Below are 15,926 nucleotides of genomic sequence, written 5' to 3'. Positions count from 1 at the left end.
CATGTCATTTTCAGCTCTGTACCCCCAAGCTCAACATCACACATAATCCTTGCAGAATTAATTAATTACAGGAGACATCATGAAATAGGAATGTAAAAGCATGCAAATCAATAGCTAAAGTCCTTAGCTATAAGTACTGTCCTTTAGGTTGGCTACTTTGGAAGGAGATCTAGATCTAGATACAAAGATCTTTATATTCAAGTAGTGCTTCCAATGTGCAAAACAATACTAGAATTTCCCTGCAACAAGTGATTTTTAGAATGTAATAAAAAAATCAGTCTTACTACTTTGAGGTGACACCTCATTTAGGCCCTATTGAAAATAGCATCTGTTGCACAATTTAGGCATTAGGTCTCCTGTGCGCCTTCCCCAGCTCCTCCAGGCAAAATGAGAAATACTTTCTTCAGGACTCCCAGAACACTTCATTCATACCTCTGCTAGAACTTACCAGGCCATGAAGTTTGTCTATCCTTTCACATCTGATTCTCCAACTCAACTCTGAGATCCTCCCATAGGGCAGGAACTGTATTCTATTATTAGCCTTCATCATTTGAGTCTAGAACACAGTCTGGCATACAAGACGTGTCTGGTAAACAATTGCTGAATAAATTAACGAATAAGTAGCCTTTCCATCAGAGGAGCAACACTACTCTCATGTGTTTAGAGTCCTTCTTTCTGGAGGGGCACTGGCTGCCTCATTTGGAAGAGCACTGATACCTGATCTTGGGGTCATGGGCTCGAGCCCTATACTGGGTGTAGAGATTACTAAAAAAATAAACTTTAGGGGTGCCTGGCTGGCTCAGTTGGTAGAGCATGTGACTCTCGATCTTGGGGATATGAGTTCAAGCCCCACACTGGGTGTAGAGATTACTAAAAACAATAAACTTAAAACATACATACACACAAAACAAAAAGATGACCTCAGAGGAAAAAACCAGAATGGGAGGATTTTCTGTCATGAAACCCTAGATGTGGAAGATGTCTACCAAACAAATCGATGAATTGTTTTGACAGAATTTTTGTTTTGCTTAATTACATTCATTTCCTATCTCTAGTTACGAGCTATCTCATCTTCTATGCCTGTTAGCTCAGCAATACGAGATACTAACAGTACTTATCCCATAGAGCTGTCTGTAAGACATAAGACAGTAAACGTACTGGCATACAGTACACATTCATTTTTTTTTTTTTTTTTTTTTTTTTTAAAGATTTTATTTATTTATTCATGATAGTTACACAGAGAGAGACAGGCAGAGACACAGGCAGAGGGAGAAGCAGGCTCCATGCACCGGGAGCCCGACGTGGGATTCGATCCCAGGCCTCCAGGATCGCGCCCCGGGCCAAAGGCAGGCGCCAAACCGCTGCGCCACCCAGGGATCCCTACAGTACACATTCAAATGTTAGTTTTATGAGTATGGATCCCCCTTGGGATCTAGTGTAGTGCTTTAATAAAATAGGTGCTTATTAGGATTTATTGTACGTTAATAGTTTACAATTTTCATTAGAAGTTTTATTTAACCTCAGCTTTATAAATAATATCCTGTATGTTAATGCTTATGATTTAAAATTTAAAAAACATCTCTCATTTTATCCTGATAAGATCTCTAGCAAAGGAACTAGCCTAACCTCTGAGCATCTTAACCTAATGAAGCTGACTTGCAAAGCTGTTTAGAATCTGGGTGAGGATTATGTTATTCAGGAGTACAGGTCTGAGTTTCAATAAAGGAATTTGGAGCTCCAATCTGAGTTCTTTCATTGGAAAACCTTCTAGGTAGTTCTCCTTATATCCAGCCTCTGCTCTTCAATAGCTGTGGGATGCTGCTAACAGATTAACATTACTAAGGCTCAACTTTTATCATTCTTCCACTCAACAAAGTCTCTGATTGCTTAGGGCCGACATATTCAAGTTCAAACTCCTTCCTCTGACACCTCACCTGCCGTTCAGGTCTCATCCTATACCCCCCCTTTCTTTATTCTATGCTTAAAAAGAAAACTCCTTTATGTCCCCTATACACACCCTCACACTCGTCCAGCTCCATGCTACCGTTCTCAGTCCTTTGCTGGCGTGTGGTGTCCTAACCTCCGAATCTCTTTGCGGAACTGTGGCATTCTCTTCAGGCACCAGCTTCTAAATCAGTATGTAGGTGAAAACTGGGTCGTCAGATTACCTTTGAAAATCCCTGCAGTAGCCAATAAAGTACAATACTCATGGCTTTACACACAGGATCCTTTACGTTTAATCGTACAAGATGAAAAGAATGTATCTATATTACAAATATAGCTCAGAGTATGCAGCTCATCCCGCATTGCTTGAACATGAGGTGACATCACTATGTTCTGACTTCTAAAGACCAATTCAAACGCAGCCTCCTGAGCAAAGTCTTTTGTGATTCCCCCCACCCAATCCCAGGCCCTCTCTGGAGCCTTGGAGCTAGAGCTCTGCCTCTCTTAAGGCCCTGATTTCAACTTTCCATGTACTACGCGAAGGGGTCAAGGGTGGTATCCATTCTAAAAACTCTTTTACACTAAAGACCTCTTGAAGGCAGGATTTAAGGCCTGGCACTGACTGTGTGACTTTGAGCAAGTTACTAACCTCTCTGAGCCTTAGTTTTCTTCATCTGTAAAAGAGAAGACAGTATGATCTGGCACTTCTACTTTTGGATATATATTCAAAAGAACTGAAAGCAGGTTCTTGAAGAGATACTTATATACTCATGTTAACAGTAGCATTATATCTAACAGCCAAGAGGTAGAAGCAAACCAAATGCCTATAGATGGATGAATCGATAAACAAAATGTGCTATATCCATACAACGCAATATTCATACCTTGCAGTATTATTCAGCCCTAGAAAGAGGGAAATTCTAACACGTGCCACAATACGGATGAACCTCCAGGTCAGTATGCTAAGTGAAACGCGCCAGTCACAAAAAGACAAATACCATGTGATTCCACTTCCATGAGACACCTTGAGTACTCAACTGGTGAGAGACAGAAAACAGACAGGTGGTTAACAGGAGTTAGAGGGGGTGTGTGTGTTGGGGGGGGATGGGGAGTTGTTTAACGGGCATGAAAAAATTCTGGAAATTGGTACAACGATGTAAGTATACTTAACACTACTGAACTGGATGCTTAAAAATAGTTAAGATGGTAAAGCTTATGCTGTGTATTTTACCACAATTAAAACAAAAAAAGAGATGATAATACCAGCTTCATACAATTCTGGTAAAGGGTAAAGGGAGATGGGCAGCCCCTGTGGCGCAGCGGTTTAGTGCCGCCTGCAGCCCAAGGTGTGATCCTGGAGACCAGGGATCGAGTCCCATGTCAGGCTCCCTACATGGAGCCCGCTTCTCCCTCTGCCTGTGTCTCTGCACCTCTCTCTCTCTCTGTGTCTCTCATGAATAAATAAATAAAATCTTTAAAAAAAAAAAAAAGGGTAAGGGGAGATAACATACAAAAAGCAGTCAACATAGAACCCCACATGTAATGTGTGTTCTGTGCAGTGTGTATGTAGTTTTTTTAGTAATTATGTGTACGTGTGTGTGTATGGTTGTTATTTCACTTAAAATGATTTTGTAAATACTTCTTTAATTTTTATAAATCATCAATGTTATGTAATGGCCAACACAGAATTTTATTATTGCCCCTCAGTTTTATTTCACCATCCTCTCACACCTATATTACTAGACCAAATGATATGAACCTTTTTTTTCTTAATTATTAGAGAGACACACACACACAGGCAGAGACATAGGCAGAGAGAGAGGCAGGCTCTATGCAGGAAGCCTGATGTGGGACTCGATTCCAGGACTCCAGAACCGTGCCCTAGGCCAAAGGTAGGGACTAAACTGCTCAGCCACCCAGGCATCTCTCTTTTTTTTTTAATATGAGCATTTTTAATCAGCTGTTATTTTATTTGTTATATGATGTGGAAATAAGTAACTTGAAAATGTATAAAGCTGGATCTTCAGGAGAGGGTGATGTTATACACAACAAGAATTATGTCAGTACACAAATTCTTTGCAAATCACTCGGCAATTTGAATGCTCAGCGGAAAAAAAAGAGGCCAACACACTTCCATAGTGATATGGTCTAAATTATGGCCTGACTGAAACAAAAGGATATTGTACCTATAATGCTCTGGTTGGTATTAAATGCTACCACTCTACATAGAGAAATGCCATTGATCTTATCTATTTGGGCATTTAAAACTAATATAAACAGGACCTTCCCTACTCAAGAGAAGAAAATCACTTAACTCACTTTTGAAAAATCATAGGGTTTTACATTTTATGTGTGCGTGCTTCCTCAGAACTTTATCTTCCGCAAGTACCAGATTCTTGATTTTTATTAGGGTACAAGGCCCCCACCTCTTTCCCCAAATAAGAGAATTTCCCAGCCTCCCTAGCAGCTACGGTGGCCATGTGGCTAAGCAAGTTCTGGCTGATGAAATGTAAGCAGAAGTTACGTACACATTCCAGAAAATGCTTTAAAAAGGAAAGGGCATGCTTTGTCTTTTCCTTGCATCTCCTTCCTCCTTCCTGCCACATGGAACTGACAGAAGTATCACCAGTGCCTCAGAACCACATAACCTCCAGCCCCTCCCAGGTCCATGGGTGTCATACAGCTGATTCTCCCCAAGAGACCACAGGTAACTGCTGTTCCTAAAACTCCCTGGAGATCCAGAACATAGCTCAGAGAGGAGTGTCCTTCTGAAGTCTTTACCTAGACAACACTAACAAAAGAGTGCCCTCTCCCCATCCCCAGTCCGACCTGCAAAAAAGGGATGACCCAAATATCCTCTACAGAACCAAGGACACCCTAGATAATGTGCCCTGGTCCCTGGCCCTGAGTCATTGGGAAATGGGATCTTGGGCAAATCCACTTCACTTCTGTGAGTTTCCATTTTGCCTTTTATAAAATGGAAACTAACCTAACTGCCCTATTCTGCAGGGAGTTATGTCCAAATAAGATCATGAATGCAAAAGCATCTTAATTTACAATTAAGATTTACAATTTACAATGGAATCAAAATATAATGACATTTAGGGTCATAGTCAAGAAAGAGCAGAATGACTGGAACAGTATGGGAGAATTCCAGGAACTTATCCTGAAGATATTCTTACAAAAGTATAAGAGATTTGTGTCCCTGAGGCTCACTGCAGCTTTATTTGTAACACTTAGATGTACTATTAAATAAAATATATCAATATAACCAAATACTATGTAGTTAATAAAAAAGGTAAGTGATAAAGAAATGAAGAACACCTGCATATCAGCTGGTATTATGGTGCCAGAACTAAAATCACAAGCAGTTTAAAGAGGTGATCTCAACTTCCAGTTAGATGGGGTGGACAAAGTACAGAAGAGATGACAGGGATAAAAGACGCCCACACACCTGGGAAACAAGAGGCAAGTGTAGGAGTGTGCAGATCACAGACGGCCAGCTACCTCCTCCATGCGGAAATGGGCCCCTAGGAGAAGGGTTTAAACCCCAGAAACCCAAAAAAAAATTAAAAAAAAAAAAAAAAAAAAAAAAAAAAAAAATAACCCCAGAAACCCGGAGCCGTCAGGAACCAGAGTCTCCAGATGGGACACAGATCAAGATGAGGAGAGATACTGGACTGAAGGCAGAGGCCTGCGTGGGAAGACCTTCAGTCTCTTTCACCGGATGGCCCCCGAAACACAGTCAGGAAAAATCCTTATTCCAGGAGGGGCTTTTTTTCTCTGAAGAACAGACATTTGGGTGTCCTGCATCAAAATCATCAGGTCTCTGGTTAGTGACTCTACCACTGACAAACTGTCTAGATACAAAGTATTCCATCAGGCTTTTGTGCTGCACATTGAAATACAGGCATACCAGGAAGGCTCAATAAGTAACTAAGGGATGCTGTTAACATAAAAGAGGAGACCAAGTAACTGAACAACGTGAGGGAAAATTGAGACAAAGCAAGGAGCAAAAGAGAAAAAAAAAGTAAAAACCCATCAATTAGTAACTCCAGAGAAAAACAAGAACAGGGTGCTAATAAAACAAGGGTGATTAGAGAACAAGATGCTTTCAGAATTCTAGGAGACAAAAAAAAAAAAAAAAAAAAAGGAATTCTAGGAGACAGTAATTTTCAATCTGGAATTCCACGCTGAGCCAAACCATCAATCTACCTGAGGACACCGTATGGGGGTAGAATGAAGATATTCAATCATGTAAGGACTTACAAAAATCTACTTCCTATGAATGCTTAGGTAGTTCCTAGATTTAAGATTCCACGAGAACAAGGGAATAAATCAAGAAGACACAGTATCTAAGAAAGAGGGAAAGGAGGGTCCCAGAAGGCCTAGAGAACAACTAATCTAGACTGGAACAGGAAGGCATGGAGGGCTACAAGATGGATGTCCCAAGAAAAGGGGAACTGTTTGGTCATGTGAAAAACAGAAATCAGATGGGTTTTTCAAATCTGTCAGTTTGGGAAGAACTCACACAGGATAATCAAAGCAATGAAAGCAATTAACAAAGGATCAAGATCAGATGTGTATTTATTATACTTGTCACTAGTGAACAATAAGTAAATACCAAATACTGATTTACTCAACAGTTATGATATACCTCTACTGGGAGAATGGAGGAAGAGAAATTGGGGGCAGGAAGCAGTATTAGAATGCTCATCTTTTGTAACACATCAGTAAAACATGCAAACTGATAAATCAGGAAATACCAACATAATCCTACATTTTAAAAAGGAGACAAATATCCAAAGAGAAAACTAAAAAGTTTGAGAAGTAAAACTCTAGGCTGGGGCAGGAGACTGCTTTTGTGTTAAAAGCCTTGAAGTACTCCTGACTTTTAAAAACTATGTTCATGAACCACTTTATAAATAAAAAACAATTAAAAAAAAAAAAACTGGTCACCTCTAGAGGGGGGGGGGGAGACTGTATGAGGGACTAGGGTAAAGAAACTTCTTGCCCCCCCCCCCTTTGTTCATTTCTGTATTGCTTAGATTTCTTAACTCATATGTAGAGAGTGGCTTCTAGAACTTGGGAAAAGAAAACATTAGACAGTTGTATATTACGTCACAGGCAATTAAAAACAGGCAGAAAATAACAGACTGAAGAAATTCTAAAGAGGCTCTAAGATTTAGCGATTTACGATGTGTTTAATCACATGGACTAGACACTGCTGTTATACATAAACACAAGAAAAACCGTATAGCCAACTTATGGAAATCTATATTCAAGACACAGTAACTGATTCAGTAGTCACTCAGGGGCAGGTTAAATCTGGGAGGTGCAGAAGTCCAGGACAATTCCAGATCTGCATACGATCATCCGTCAAACTTAATCAGTATTATTTTGCCCAACATGTAAACCAAGACAGCGGCTACTTTTTTCTTCCCTTTTTCTATTAACTGCAAATGGTTAAGAGAATGCTTATTTTTATCATTTGGTGTCACATCCCTTACAGGTCTCTGATCGAATTTTCTCTTCAACACACTGAAGCTTTAAGACCAAAGCTGAGGGATCCCTGGGTGGCTCAGCAGTTTAGTGCCAACTTCCGCCCAGGGTGTGATCCTGGAGTCCCGGGATCGAGTCCCAAGTTCTGTGTCAGACTCCCTGCATGGAGCCTGCTTCTCCCTCTGCCTGTGTCTATGCCTCTCTCTCTCTCTCTCATGAATAAATAAAATCTTAAAAAAAAAAAAAAAAAAAGAGAGAGAGAGAGAGAGAGACCAAAGCTGAGTGACAGATAACTACTCTTGTGGTAATCATTTTGCAATGTATACAAATGTTGAGTCACTATGTTGCACATCTGAAACTAATAATATAGGTCAATTATAACTTAGTAAAAAAAAAAAAAAAAAAAAAGACCAAAGCAGCTCCTTTACTTATCATCTCAGAACAAAATCCCAAGGCCAACAGATCCCCTTCACTTCTGAAGGGATGATTTCCTGACAAAGCTCCAACACGGAGGCGTTTCTGAGGGGGCTCTGATCTTCCCTGGGCCAGAGAACCTTCCCTGAGAGGAAGTACTGTGACAGGGCTCCGGAAACACCAGGACGGAGCCGCTCACTCCCTTGCTGCGAGTGTAACTAAGAGTATGATGGAATCGAGAGTCGCTCAGACTCACGGGTGACTCCTGTTTCTGCGCTGCCCTGCTCGTCCTCCAGACAAGGCCGATTTTACCGGCGTTTCAAGCGTCTCGCTAGACACAAAGGGAACCAAGTTAGGTCGGCGGCGGCGGGAACTCTTGAAAAGCGGGACCGCCAGCAACGCTGAAGCAACGCCGACGACATTTACCTTCACTCGTCTCCGTTTTCTCCCCTTCTCTTCCCCTGGAACCTGCTTCTCTCCTTTCTTTCTCTTTTTCCGCTTTCTGTCCTTGTGTTTGTCATGGTCGTTCTTGTCTTCGAAGAGGCTGGAGTCGTGGCCCGAGCTGCCCGTGGAGAGCTCGGTGACTTCGTTCCCTCCCACTTTGAGGACCAGCTTCAGGGGCTTCTCTACGTACTCTTAAACAAAAGGAGAGAGCGTGGGGCGCGGGCGGGGGCGCGGGCGGGGCGCGGGCGGGGCGCAGGGAGGCTCCGGGCGCGCAGCACCTGTTGACTGACGGACACTCGGCGAGTGGCGCCCGGAACGCGGCGGGCCTCGGGGGGCCGCCCCACGCCTCCCAGCCAGAGCCCCGCCGGGGGCCGGGCGCCGGGGCTCCGAACGCGCCTCCCCCCCGCCCCGCCCCGCGGGCTGCGCGGCCTCCGGCGGGCCGCGCCCCCCTCGCCGCGGGTCCCGGCCTGCCCGTGCGAGGCGCCCGCGTCCGCCCCCCCTCCCCCCCGCCAGGCCGGCCGGCCCGCCGCGGCAGCTCGAGAGTGGCCCCCACGGAGCGCGGCCCCCGCCCCACCGCGGCGCGCTCCTCACCCTCGTAGAGGTGTTTGTCCGACTTGTGCTTCTTGTGCTTCTTGCCCATGTCCGACCGGGCCCCGGTGCCCGCCCCCCGCGCCAGGCCCAGGCCGTGCGGCGCCGCTTCCGGTCCGGGCCAGGCGAGCGGAGGGCGGGAGCGGGGCCCGCGAGACCCCGCGCCGCGAGGCAGGGGGGCGGCGTGCGCCGGGCGGCGCGAGGCCCCTCACGAGAAGGCGGCGGCGAGACCCGGCCGGGGCCACAGAGCGGCGGCGGGGCTGCGAGCGGCGGGCGCGGAGGCGGGAGAGAGGGCCCGCGGCGCGCGCGGGGTGCGGCCGCCTGCGCGTGGCGGCCCCTGGCGGCCGGAGGTGGCGCTGCAGCCCGCGGGCCGGGGGCGGGGCCCACCGCTCCGACCCCCCCCCCCCCCCCGCCTCTCTGCCCTCCCCCTTCACTCCTTTCTCGCTCCCTCTTCTCCCCTCTCTTCCTCCATTCCCTCTCTCATTCCCTCCCTCCCTTCTCTCCTTTTCTCTGTCTGTCGGTCTGATTGTCCATCTTTCCCTCCCCCTGTCTCTGTCTCATTGCCTGTCCCTCTGTTTCTGTCTGTCCCTCCCTTGCTCTTCCTCTGTCTCCGTCTGTCTGTCTGTCTGTCCGTGTTTCCGTCTCTCCCTCCCTCCCTTCGTCTCTGTCCCTTTCTCTTTCCTCCCACCCTCCCTCCTTCCCTCTTCTCTCTCTCTCCTTCCCTCCCTCTTCCTACCACTCTTGCTTTTCTTTCTCTCATTCTTGCCCCTTCCCTGACTCCTCGCTTCTATCCCTCTGCCCCTTGCTTCTGTCTTCTCTTTGACGATATTTATTGAACCCTGCGCTAGATGCCAGGTCCAGCAAACCCAGCACGTTGGTGACTGAAGGATTCTAATCTTAAATACAAAACAAAACAAAAACCCCTTATGTGCTGGTATGAAAAGGCCTCCAAAACTGTAACTAAAACAACATCAAAAAATATGAAACTGAGTGTATTTGTTAAGATCCATATATGGAAATAAATGTTGACATCTGGATGAAAAGGCTCCAGTGGAGCTGAAGTGGATTATTTTAGTTTTATGCTTCTCTCCATTGTTTGAAAAAATTTTCATGTGCATGTTAAATTTTTAAAAGGTTTTATTTATTTATGTATTTATTTAGAGAGATCAGGAGAGGGGGAAGGGGCATAGGGAGAAAGAGAGACTTTAGAGCAGGCTCCATGCTGGGTGAGGAGCCCAACGAGGGGCTCCATCTCAGGACTCTGAGATTATGACCTGAGCCAAAATCAAGAGTCCAGGGATCCCTGGGTGGCGCAGCGGTTTGGCGCCTGCCTTTGGCCCAGGGCGCGATCCTGGAGACCCGGGATCGAATCCCACATCAGGCTCCCGGTGCATGGAGCCTGCTTCTGCCTCTGCCTGTGTCTCTGCCTCTCTCTCTCTCTCTCTCTCTCTCTGTGACTATCATAAATAAATAAAAATAAAAAAAAAAAAAGAGTCCAACACTTAACTGACTGAGCCACCCAGGCACCTCAATGTTAACTTTTTTTAAATAAAAGGAGAGATACAGTTTAGAAATTAACTTGAAAAAAATGATGAAAATGGATCTATTGGATCTATACCAAGTGAGGGTCCAGGCTAACACCATTGCCCTGTAGATGGATATCTACTCCTTGATGCTGTTTTAAGCCTTTCTCATTCACACTTATTCTCTGGTGCTGAGTGCTACTGGAGAGATATTATCCACATTTCTGTTCATTGGCATTAATATATTTTTTAAAAGACTTTATTTATTTATTCACGAGAAACACACACACACACACACACACACACACACACACACACAGAGGCAGAGGGAGAACCAGGCTCCATGCAGGGAGCCCGGCGTGGGACTTGATCCCGGGTCTCCAGGATCACGCCCTGGGCTGAAGGCGGCGCTAAACTGCTGGGCCACCCGGGCTGCCCAGCACTAATATAATATTTAGATGTGTTTAACACATCCAGGGATGATGGCTGCAGGGAAACAATATAATGTTGATTTTTTTTCCCACGTGACAGCCTCATGAACTAGGAAGCACAGAAAGATTCTTACTCCTATTTTGCAGATGGGGAAACTGATTCCCCAGGGAAGTGAAGGAGGTTTCTAGATAGTGATAAAACCTGGATTCAAATTCAGGTTTTCCGAATTTGAATCACATACTCTTTTTACATGGAATATGGTGAAGATGTTTTGCCTTATCTCTACTTTGAACCTTATGATGCCCTGTGTATTTTCAAATAAACCCATAATCACAACCTTCTTTCAGGAAAGGATCTTAGACATTTATACTTTAGTAAGAATTTGGACCTCTGGATCACACCTCCCAGGAATGTTTGTAGCTTTAGTTCGGACTCCAGTAGTAAAATGGTAGACTTGTAGTTCAGGACCCTATGGTCAGAGTGTGACAGAAATCTGGTTTGAGGTATTTCAAGCAAACAAAGAGATTTCAAGTAAGAAGATTTGCAAGTAAAGCTTGAGGATGGGAACCAGGAATTTGATGCTGTCTGGTATCTTTCTCTCTCTTTCTTTGTCTTATCTCTGTGAACATCAGGCTCCACCTCCTCCCCCCACCCCCAATATGGCTGAAAACATAGTTACCAGTAGCTGCTTCCTGATTAATGGGACAATACTGTCTTCTCTGTCAGCTTCACCCAGGAAGAAATGGCAGAGAAGGGCCCTTTTTGGCTTGGGTTGGGTCACATATTCTACCGGCCAGGGAATGGGAGATTGTTCTAGCTTGGGTACCAAGTCTACCACATGGCCAAGAGGAGTTGGAGTCTATGATGGCCAGGCCCCACAAGACCCTGATGTTTAGCCAGGGAAGATGAGATTCCTCAAATAAAGGGAGCTGCTTTTTCATGAAAGTTAAAAGCATGTGTCTGTTGCCTCCCTGGCATCCGTGGGGTGGAGTCACAGTGGGGGAAGAAGGGTTGTATTGGGGAAGAGAAGTTGCTCTGAGATCAAGCCACCATTGCCCACTACGTATAGAGCAAAGCTCAGTTCAGCTTTTCAGCTATTGGCTATAATCCTTTTGCTTTAAGGGGAATTGTGATGCCAACTCCCCTGTGGGTCTGGCCTCTGCTGCGGTGTGCCTCACTCCAGGTAGAACCTGTGAGTTTACCTCTTCACTTCCTGTCACCTGGTGTGCTTCCCCAGAGAAGGATCTGGTCTCATTGCCTTCGTTTCCATAGCACCCAGCACAGTGACCACTACTATGCAAATGCCCCTCAGAGCCAGCTCACTCTGTGTGTGTGTGTGTGTGTGTGTGTGTGTGTGTGTGTGTGTGTGTCTTTTCTCTGACCAGCCTGGTATGGAGTAAAAGGGTCTAGTTAACTATTACACACTATGGAGTGAATAACTGCCCTCCTCCCCTCAACAGAGATCCTTCATAGGTCCCAAAGTGTTCACGGCAGTGAAAAATGAGGAAGACCCTGAAGCAGAAAACACCTCACAGAAGTTCCTGGGAGATAGAAACCCTGATTAATCCAATTTTTAAGGTCCCTGCCCCAGGACAGTGTCTGGTACATAAAAGGCACCTGAAAATGCTAGTTGAACAGGACCTTGTTGTGTAGTGCAGACTCTGCAGTGACACCAGACACTCCTGCCTCCTGGTATTTATGCTCTCCACCTGAGTGTGGAAGTGTCTTGAGACTTGTTTCTAGCCAAAAGGATACGGCAAACGGGATGAGATGTCACTTCTGTGATTCAGTTACTTAAGATTGTGACTTCTGTCTTGCTAACCAATTGCATTGCCTTCTTGGGTCACATGCTTTGAGGAAGCAGGGTGCCATGTTGGAGGCGCTCACCGCAAGAAACTGAAGGCAGCCTTCAGCCAACAACTGGCAAGAACTGAGGTTGTCAGCCCCGTAGCCCCGGAGCCATTCACCCTGCCAACAGTCGCCTGAGCTTCAAAGTGAATCCTTCCTCAGTGGAGTGTTCAGATGAGAACTCAGCCCTGCCTCACACCTTGATTGCAGCCTTCAAGGGATCCTGAAGCAGACCCAGGTAAGCTATGGTCAGACTGTGGACCTGCAGAAACTGTGAGAAAATAAGTGTATATTTACTGAAACCATCAAGTTTTAGGGGAATTTGTTACACAGCAATAGATAGCTTATACAAATATTATCCTAAACAGGGAACTTTCTGAGCCTGCTGCATATCTCAATAGGGACTAAAGTGACAGCAAGGGAACAGTTGTCTGTGTAGGGTACTTGGCTGGAGTGTTGCACACACTACCTACCTCTTTTCATCCTTCTCCCAGCCTGAGGAGAGGAACACTCGTCTCTGTCCTACAGGTGAGGAAACTGGGGCCTGAGGAAGTCAGGTGGCTTATCCAAGGTCACACAGCTTGCCTAGGATCTGAATCCACACCTGCCTACCTCTAAACCCTACATTCTAATCACGAGGCCACACGGCTCTTCAGAAAAGAGCCAGAAACCTCTGAAGCTTCTCCCTCCATGTTTGGAATAGTGTCAGATGGAAACACATTCCACAAGAGGATCCGTACGCTCATATAAAACATGCAGGCACAGATGTTTGTGTGCTAAGAGGATCAGAGGATAAGTTAAAGCATGGAAATAGTTGTTATTTGCTGTTTATGGATTTTTGGGTCCTGGGAGGCTAAATGAACAAAGAGAACCCAGACAATGAAAGATGACTGCTGAACTTGTGTAATAGTGCTGTAATGGAGTTGCAGGTTTTGTGATACTTGGGTGAGGGGCACTTCAGACCCGGGCTGTGAGGGGAGGCCTCTTGGCAGGTGCTAGTTGTCCCCCCTAAGGTGATGGGGCCTTCTCTCTATCTTGCTTTCCTATTGGCTAAAGAGGAAGAGGACAGTCTCGGGAGAGGACAAGGCAGATTCTATACTTTGCTTAGTCCCACCCAACTCTTTCCTACATCTGGGGGCCTCTGCCACTTACTTTTACTCCACTTTGCTGCAGCTGTCATGGATGCAGAATGGGCACATTCTCTTTCCAAGGTGGACTGATGCATTTCACCCGGCCCCTAGAACACAGCCACCAAAGCTTGGGGGATGAGTGACTGCTCTAACACCTGTTGGACATCTGCCGTGCACCCACTGCCAGCCCGTACCCTTGCTCCACGTCCTCCTCGCAGCCCCCAGAGGAGGATATAGTACGTCCATCTCAGAGGTTGGAGCTGTTGGCAATGTCAGGACCAGACTGGAACCACACAGCTAGTAGGTGAGAGTTAGAAGTGGAAGCTAGGCCTCCCTCTGAACATCAGGATTGGAGTAACATTACAGCTCTGGAGTGGGACAGACTGGCTCGTCTGGAGCTCACAGTCTGCAGCCGTGTGACCTTGGGCACATTGCGTCACCCCTCTGAAACTCAGTTGCTTGTCCTGGAACAAGAGGTGTGGCAATCAGGCCTACCACTTCATAAGGTGGTTGTTAGGACGAAAGAACATAATGTGGTCAAAATGCCAAGTATGAGACCAGATGTAGAGTAAGTGCTCAATAAATGCCAGCTGCTAATATTAATTTTGAAATATTTTGTGATCCTTTATTTTACTTTTTTAAAGACTTTATTTAGTTAGTTGACAGAGAGAGAGAGACCACAAGCAGGGGGAACAGGAGAGGGAGAAGCAGTCTCCCTGCTGAATAGAAAGCCCAATGTGGGGCTTGATCCAAGACCCTGGGATCATTACCTGAGCCCAAGGCAGACACTTAACTGTTTAACTGACGGAGCCACCCAGGTACCTCTTCTGTGATCCTTTAAAAACATAGTTGAGGTAATGTCATTGCCCTGCTCAAAACTGTTTCATGGATCCTCATCTCACTCAGAGTCAAAGCCAAATCCTTATCTTGGTTTTCAAGCCTGATCTGGCCCCCATTATCTCTCCAGCCCCACATCCTCTCACCCCCACCATCACCAGGGCTGGCCACACTGCCCTCCTCACTTACTTCTGACATACAAGCCTCCTTCTGCTCCAGGACCTCAGCCTCTGCCCTTTCCTGTGCCTACAGCACTCTCTCTTCAGCTATTGGTCTGGCTCCTGCCCTCGTGTCATCCTGATCTCCCCAGGTGACTGTCTGAGAGAAGCTTCTGGACCAGTGATCCACATAGGAGCACCTCTGGACTCCTCACCTCACGTGGCTTTGCTTGTGTTCATGGCACACATGACTAGCAACACCATGTTACATAACTCTTACGTTACATGTCCGTGTGTGTGTGTGTGTGTGTGTGTGTGTGTTAGTTCACTGTCCCCTTGGGACTCCCAGCTCCCTGAGGACAGAAATGGGGCCCACATCACTCATGGTTGTGTCCCCTACACCTACCACAGAGCTGGGCTCAACGCAGGCCCTCAAGATATATTTGTTGGATGAATGAATGAATGAATGGATAATTATACTGTTTGCGATGGGAATCCCCTCCCACTTTCTTCCCTGAGGGTCTTTTGGCTGGGGACAGGAAGTGATGGGTGGCCTCCCAGGGAGTCTGAGGAGGAGGAGGAGGAGAGAGGCAGTGAGAAACACTGGCCACGGGTCGGGGGATGACATTCCCAGGAAATAGCCTCTGCTCATCTCTCAGGGCCAGGCCTGTCTGCAGAGGACTTGTTGCCTGGTGGCTGATGTGAGGCCGTGGCAGGCCAGGCCCTTAGCAGCCCTGTTACCCTGAGGTGTTCCAGGCTTCCCCCACCCCCAGCCGGGCCTTTGGAATTTGGTGCCCCTATGGAGAGGGTGCTCTGGGGCACAGCTGCCGTCCTGGACACCTGACCCTGGAGGAGAGCGTGGCCTCCCTGGTGGGCAGTTCTGAGAGACCCAGAGGAGACTCTTCTCAGGCCTGACAGATGAAAGAGGCTTACTGGGAAGCAACCCCATGATCCCGTCAGGCTGAAAGCCCTGAATATCAGGGGCCTCCGAGACCCCCACCACTGCCCTGCTGTGTTCCTCAAAGCCCCCTCGTGCAGCTGTGAGGCCGGGCAAGGAACTCCTAAGGCCAGTTGTCCACTCACAATTACTTCTTTTGTCCTCCTTT

General features: G+C 46.4%; 1 protein-coding gene and 1 long non-coding RNA gene across 5 annotated transcripts in view; one reads left to right on the top strand and one right to left on the bottom strand.

Annotated features, from left to right (window-relative positions):
* Positions 1-9,033, bottom strand: part of BRD7 (bromodomain containing 7) — a 42,308-nt gene extending 33,275 nt beyond the window's left edge. For all 3 annotated transcript variants that reach the window (XM_038531079.1, XM_038531078.1, XM_038531080.1), the window contains exons 1-2: positions 8,896-9,033; positions 8,287-8,495 (exon numbers count right to left, since the gene is read on the bottom strand). In XM_038531079.1, the coding sequence (XP_038387007.1) occupies positions 8,287-8,495; positions 8,896-8,944 (258 nt within the window). In that variant the 5' untranslated portion in view covers positions 8,945-9,033. The remainder of the gene's footprint in view (positions 1-8,286; positions 8,496-8,895) is intronic.
* Positions 9,034-12,241: 3,208 nt separating this feature from the next.
* LOC119870331 overlaps positions 12,242-15,926 on the top strand; it is a 108,713-nt gene continuing 105,028 nt past the window's right edge. Inside the window, exon 1 of one of the 2 annotated variants that reach the window (XR_005355811.1) lies at positions 12,242-12,933. This is a non-coding gene — a long non-coding RNA (uncharacterized LOC119870331). The remainder of the gene's footprint in view (positions 12,934-15,926) is intronic. The other variant, XR_005355809.1, reaches the window with a different exon arrangement.

This window comes from Canis lupus, chromosome 2 (genome assembly GCF_011100685.1).
Source record: "Canis lupus familiaris isolate Mischka breed German Shepherd chromosome 2, alternate assembly UU_Cfam_GSD_1.0, whole genome shotgun sequence".
Lineage (NCBI taxonomy): Eukaryota > Metazoa > Chordata > Mammalia > Carnivora > Canidae > Canis > Canis lupus.
This window is presented reverse-complemented; position numbering and strand designations above follow the sequence as displayed.